This window comes from Lottia gigantea (assembly GCF_000327385.1).
Source record: "Lottia gigantea unplaced genomic scaffold LOTGIsca_435, whole genome shotgun sequence".
In the NCBI taxonomy this organism is placed as follows: domain Eukaryota; kingdom Metazoa; phylum Mollusca; class Gastropoda; family Lottiidae; genus Lottia; species Lottia gigantea.
Window position 1 is genome coordinate 33,460 of NW_008709517.1, and position 7,339 is coordinate 40,798.

At 36.1% G+C, this 7,339-nt stretch overlaps 1 protein-coding gene across 1 annotated transcript; it reads right to left on the minus strand.

The window, feature by feature from the left end:
* Positions 1-6,073: 6,073 nt before the first annotated feature.
* LOTGIDRAFT_145796 (hypothetical protein) lies at positions 6,074-6,721 on the minus strand (the record flags this gene model as incomplete). Its single annotated transcript, XM_009060646.1, has 1 exon — positions 6,074-6,721. A coding segment is annotated over one exon (648 nt), but the record flags the coding sequence as incomplete, so codon positions are not given.
* Between the last annotated feature and the right edge of the window lie 618 nt (positions 6,722-7,339).

Sequence of the window (7,339 nt, forward strand, 5' to 3'; positions counted from 1 at the left end):
GTTCGCTTTGCATGTGAAAGGCCCCGGGTTCGATCCCCGGCATCTCCATGTAACTTTTGCATTAACTAGGTTTTATCAATGTGTCTTTTAAATGATTGGACGTCTTGTTTTCATATCGATGTCCAAAAAAATACACTCCCAAGCGGGGAATCGAACCCCGGCCGTCGCGGTGAGAGCGCGAAATCCTAACCACTAGACCACTTGGGACATACTTGTACCAAGAAACCACTGCATGAAAATTCGGCAGAACGTGAAAGGCCATATTAAATGGCTCAAAATGGTGTTAATAACGTCCACTGACATGTCAGCAGAGTGGCGCAGTGGAAGCGTGCTGGGCCCATAACCCAGAGGTCCGTGGATCGAAACCACGCTCTGCTATGTCTATTCTTTTTCCCAATTTCCCAATTTTCCTAATTTTTCTATTTTCTCTATTTGCACACGAACAATGACGTCAACAATAGTTAACCATAGTGATGAAGTTTGTGACGTTTGTTTACTTGTTCAGCATGGATACAATCAAAACAGTGGATTTTAGCTGTGTTTTGTGTCTCCTGTTCGCTAAAAAGGGATGGAAATGTGTTAAGGATTAACCCAATGAAGGTAAGAACACATTAAAACTATTATGTCAGAAGTGGGATTCGAACCCACGCCTGGAGAACCAGACTGCGACCTGAACGCAGCGCCTTTTTTTTTTTTATATATATTTATTCAAAACAAAACGTACATACAGCTACATTATATACACTTATTACCATTAGGAGGTCAAAATATATGGAAAGCAAAGAAAAATAGCATTAGAGGCTCAATATATATAATTGTACAAGTATAAAAGCATATTTTTTTTGTTTTTCAATACTTTTTGATGAAAGAGGTAGTATAGTACAACTGAATAAAAAGTATGAAATTTGTAGTATTTACAAGTTAAAAGCAGAGCCTCTTGAATGCCTAGCATACGGATATAGTCATATATTAGCTGCAGATTATATGTGATATTAATAATTTGGCTTTACTAAATAAAAAGGCTTTTAAACATCTCATAATATATTTAGGTGGACACCAAACTCCCTGTAGAAAGAGTGGAATTTATTAAAAAGCAAATAAATTTCGTCAAAATGCTATGTAAATTTTGAAACCCATTAGAAATGGTGTTAATGATTACATTGGAAGAAATACTACTAAAATTTATTTATAGAAAGTGACTTTTGGGTAGTAAAAATAGTGGAAATAAGAAGCAGAGAGCTCAATTTGGTAGAAAAGGCTTGGTATACGAGACTATAGTGAAGCAATAAAATAGAAATGATCACGTGATTTGTGGCTGGCATGAATATACCGGTGAGGCAGGTCATGTGGTGTCGCAGACCGTTAGATAACGGTTGAGCAGTCAATGAAATCACGTGATACAAAATGTAGACGAGCCAAATAAGGTAACTACTACTACACAATATATAGGTCAAAATAAAATCGTCTGCTAGCGAACTAGAGACAAAACAGCAGGTCTGCTGGAGGTGTGAATAAGACTAGTTTTACATAATTTTGAGTTTAAAAAGATATATTATGAGATGTTGACTATAGGTTCTAAATTGACTACATCAATATAGGGGGGATAAGAGAGTAATTTCTTAAATTCACAATCCTTAAGATGAAAATACAAATATTTGACATGATTATCTAGTAACTTAAAAAATAAAAGTTTGGCATCAATAAAGCGATTCATCTTAGAATGGAAATTTCTACGTTTTATAATAGTTAGGCGAATGAGTGATAATACAATATTAAGAATGTTATTTACTTTCTTTGAACTTGACAATTTGTAACTAAATAATACATAAGAATATAATTCGGACTGTGAAAAACCATTGGGCATAAATTCCGTTAATAAATTGCACACAATATCAATAAGTGGAACTACTTTAGGGCACAGAAGGAACAAATGCATTATATCTTCAATGCTATGATTATTGCAGAGTTTACAGTAAGGGCTATCTATGATGTTGAACTTGAATAGTTTCTCATTAGTAAAAATAATATTATGTGCTATCTTAAAATCATTTAAAATGCATTCATTGCTCTTAAGTTGACAAAATATGTTTGGAAATACAAGATTAAAGTTAATATGGGGATAAATATCTTTGAAATAAGTTATTGAGGTGGGGGGCTGTGCAACTTTGATTCGTAAAGCATCATAGAAAATTTTGGACGAACCATTTAAGACATTTACCTCAGAATCGTTGAAAACAAAGTATAAATCTATTTCGTCCTCCAAGGGATGGCATTCTGAATTGATAGTATCCATCCACTCTTTAGGTATTGCATTGCAAATTACATTATACTGGTTTTCAATGGCTCTGGGGTTAATGTCTAACTCATCACAAGTAAACATATCTAGAATGTAATGAAAGGGGAGTAAACCTGGTTTAACCCATAGGGTTAGGTCTGAGATTTTGGTTAATTTACATTGTATAAAAGAATTAAAATACAAGGGTTTACCATTATCTAGGATAATGGGATTATGAAAAAGAGGTTGGTTCAAAATGCTATTATAGTTATGTGGTGGAACTCTACTATTGCCATTTAACTTTTCCCATGCTGCAAGCATATTTCTATAAAAAGTAGGAATGTGAATAAAACCCTCCTTAAGCACATTCATGTAAAATACCTGTGAGCTTAAATTACAATTAAAATATAGATTAAGAAAATATTGCATTAGAGATTTCCAAATGTGTGAAAAATTGGGGTTTAAAAAGCGTTGAAGCCAGACTAACCTAAAGGCATATTGTCTTAAATGAATATCAGGGATGTTGAGTCCTCCTAATTGAGGACAATTTACAATAGTAGTAGCTTTTATCTTGGGAGGTTTGTTGCTCCATAAATATTTGGAAAAAGATGAGCTAATTTCTGAGATAGTAGGGTCCGGAATGTCAAAAACTCTTAGAACATACCATAATTTTGATGTACATAGGTTATTAATTACTATGGACTTACCAATGATGGAGAGGTGTCTCTGGCTCCATATGTTCAAGATATTTTTGATATTTTGAACCTTACTATCCCAGTTGTACTTATTGCATAGTTTTGCATTGTTACCAAGGAAAACACCTAAAATTTCTATGCAATTTGAGACTAGCTTAACATTAAGTGTGTGTGGTATAATGGAATTAATGGCTGATCCTTGGCAAAGTAGTTCGGATTTTTCCGGATTAAATTTTGTACCTGAGGCTATACAATAGTCATTTAGTTCGTAAAAAACGTTATGTACTGAATCAATGTTGGAAAGGGTTAATGTGCAGTCATCAGCGTGTTGGAAAATGAGAGATGGGGTGGAGCTAAAAGGGATGGTTATGCCTGTAATGTTGTTGGAACTTTTAATAATTGAGTTAATTGGTTGAGCTGTAAGGACATATAGGAGGGCACTAATTGGGCAACCTTGACGCGTCCCTCTTGACACAGAAAAATATGATGATAAATGGCCATTCACCTTAATACAGCTTTTAACATCATTATACAAAATATTTATATGAGAAATAAAATTAGGGCCAAAGCCATAAGAACTTAAAATTTGAAATAAAAATGAAAATTTTAATCGATCGTAGGCTTTTAAGGCATCCAATCGTAAAAGATATAATGGTATATTTTTAAAATTGGAAAAGGAGATGACATCTCTAATGGAGCAAATATTGTCTGCAATGTCTCTGCCAGGTACACATGACTGCTCAGGGGAGATAATAGAAGGTATAACTGTTCTTAATCTAAGAGCTAAAATTCTAGTGTATATTTTGTAATCAACATTTAATAATGAAATAGGCCTATAATTCTTAAGATCTCTCTTATCCCCCTTATTTTTGAAAAATAAACTAATAACACCAAATTTCATAGTTTTACTTGATATCTTATTTTGAAAAATGTTATTTAAAATATGTATATATGGGGATCCTATCACGCCCCAGAAATGAATATAGAACTCCACGGTGAGTCCGTCTGAGCCAGGTGACTTCCCACGCTTCATGCCTGTAAGAGCTCTATAAGCTTCCTGCAGCGTGATAGGGCCCTCACAGTGTAGTCTCTCAGATTCATCCAGGCGGGTACAGGTCATATTGCAAATTGATCTTTGTTTGTTAAAGATGTTATCGTCCTCTGGTTCATTGGTATATAATGCTTTGTAGTATTCTGTACACGCCTGGAGGACATCGGAGGGGCTACTTACAAGAGTATTATCCAGATTGTAAACAGAATCTATAAGGTGGTTTTCTTGTTTTTTCTTTTCAAGACCTAGAAAGTAGGATGTACATCTGTCTGTTTCGAGGGCATCTTGAGACTTAGATCTTAATATGGCTCCTTGACATTTAGTGTGCTCATATTCTGCAATTCTACTCTCTAGGTCTTGAATGAGAAGAGGGTCATACGTAGCTCCCCTGGCCGCTTTGGCCTGTTCTGTAAAAAGCGAGTTATTAAGATTCCATAAATCTTTTTTTACAATTTGGTGTTTCTTTTTTGCAAATTTTGATGTTTCCTTTTTAATAAGGTATTTAAGGGAGTCCCACCACAGGAGTGGGGCCTCCTTAAATACCTTATTATCAAGTTGGCTACTAATTACATTGTTTATAATGTTACAAAATGAAATATCTTTTAAAAGAGAACTGTTAAAAATCCAGAGGCCAGGTCCTCTTTCACTGGAATCAAGGTTTAAAATAGAGATTGCAGCATTGTGGTCTGATAAACTGGTAGGTTGAATAAAAGAATACTTGAAATAATTAATTAACGAAATGCTACAGAACATGTAATCTAAACGGCTTAATTTGAGTGAATCTTGTCTAAATTGGGATCTTGTAAAGTGTTTTGAATCAGGGTTAAAATACCTAAAGGTGTCTATAAGATTAAAATTATTAACAAAATTATTAAAACATTTGGAACTAGAGGCTACCGTTGCCATCCCAGCACCTCTATCTTTATTTGCATCAAGCACATCGTTAAAATCTCCAGCTATTATATTACTCTCATTGGCAATTAAAAAGTCAGTAGCAAAATTATTTAAAAATTGAATCCTACTTTGATAATCGTTCGGGCAATAAACAGAAAGGAAATTAATATTCTTATTACAAATGTTTGCTGAAACTTTTAGAACTCTACCTTGATTATCTTTGTCTACACTAATTATATTGGTTTTAAGTTTATCACTCACTAGGATGGCTACACCTCGGCTATTTCCTGTAAAATTGTTGCTGAAAATTGTTCCTTTCCATATGTTTTGGCAAACGTCGACTTTTTCTTGATCCCAAAATGTTTCCTGAAGAAATACTATGTCACAGTTTATTAAGACACATAAAGTTATTAAGTTCTGGATTTTTTCAACATTTCGGAGGCCATGAATATTTAAGGACAAGAGTTTCATGGTGGGGTTAAGGGAGTTAAGGGTGGATCACACAAGGGATTCAGTATCACTCTCCATAGCTTTCTTACGAGTATTTGATTTAATATTTGGTTTGATGATATTAGTTGGGAATCTTGGATTTGACCAGTTTTTTCGTGTAGATCGTTTGCTTATCAGTTTATCCACGTTTTCGATGGAGTTGATAGTTTGGGCTAAATTTTCGGCTAAGGGGGAGGGGGATCTGTTCTTCTGGGAATCAATATAGATGTCTCTTGCTAAGACTCGTGTGGCACTTTGTGATCTTTTGGGTACATCTCGAGCTCTTGGTGGTAAGCTTAAATCAGTGAAGGGACTCGTATTATTACCAGACAAAACGGTCTCTGATGGCATGGCTTCGCCGTCAGATTCTATGGACTCAATGGAATCGTCTTTAGTTTTTCCCTTTTTGTTATTATCTTTGGGGGGCGTGATGGTTTCCGAAATCGCCCGTTTTTTAGAATCTGCTGGATTGGAGCTATTAGAAGTGTCACTTGTCTTGTTCGGGGGAGATAATCGGTTAGCAAGAGCATTAATTTGTTCATTTTCAATTTGGCTTTGATCATCTTGAGAAGGGTTAACGATTTCATTATCGATAAGTTTAAGTGCGGGTTTGACATGAGTTTGGTCACTATTGACCCAGTTTTCATTATCGTTTGTTGTTACTGGATTACATGAACACTTATAATTAAATTTGGTACACTCGGGGCAGATCTCCTCTGTACAAAATTTTTTGATGTGGCCAGTATTTTTACACTTCCTACATACTGTTATGGGGCAATCCTTAATATCGTGTCCAGTCTGGAAACATTCAAAGCAAACTTTTTGCTGGTTATTATGCTTGATGGTGAAAGAGCGGCCATCAATAAAAGTAGCATACGGGAGGCTTGCAACATCTGGGGGGAATTCGCACTTTACGAAGCGGGTGCCATCGGGAATGTCTCTATCTTTAACTTTTATAGTTCTGTGTCTCACAATACCAAGAGGTTTAACGTTCCATTTTTCTAACTTGGCGAGAATTTCGCTGTCCGGGATGTAAAAGGGAATGTGCATAAAGGACACCACCATTATCTTGGCGCCGATCAAATTGTACGATAGAACTTTGTCATTCACAATGATTGGTTTATTTAATAGGTGTGATAAGCGATCAGGGCTATCAAAAGTTAACTCGATATTACCTTGTAAAGGGACAGCGGCAATTACGGCATCCTCTCCAACAATTTCCTCAATTTCACATATTAAATCCACAATATTTATTCCTTGTTGAATTTCAACGTTGATAGTATTCCTCTTCAAATGATTTGCATTTATCGTATCCATCTTCTTTGATTTTTCCATCTGAATATCACTAAGTAGTGATAATAACACAGTAAGTCATTTTCACACTTGAGTAAATCCTAGAGCGAAGTGAAATGCGACTTTCGAGCTCGGCTACTCAACCGGATCCAAGCAGACGTGATAACCACTACACCACGAAACCAGGTTACTCCAATTCGTTAAAATGTTTGCTTGTCAGCACTCTGAGAGTTGTAGGGCACAGAAATTTTCAAAAAAGTTTGATTACGACAGGAAAAATAACATCGCCCAACGTGGGGCTCGAACCCACGACCCCGAGATTAAGAGTCTCGTGCTCTACCGACTGAGCTAGCCGGGCATGTAGTACCGTTGCAAGGAATCTTGCCGCCAAAAAAAACAGATACCATTTCAGAGGTCCCGGTAAGAGATCACAAAGGACAACTGGCGCTTGTGTTAGGGCTTGTGGCGCAATGGATAACGCGCCTGACTACGGATCAGGAGATTCCAGGTTCGAATCCTGGCAAGCTCGGAAACCTTTTTCCATTTTTCGATGAAACCTGCAATTAAGACCACTGTGTCAGTTGTGTAAAGGCGCTCGTACGACCACTTACGCAATTGCGACCGCAATTCACAAGTCGTCGG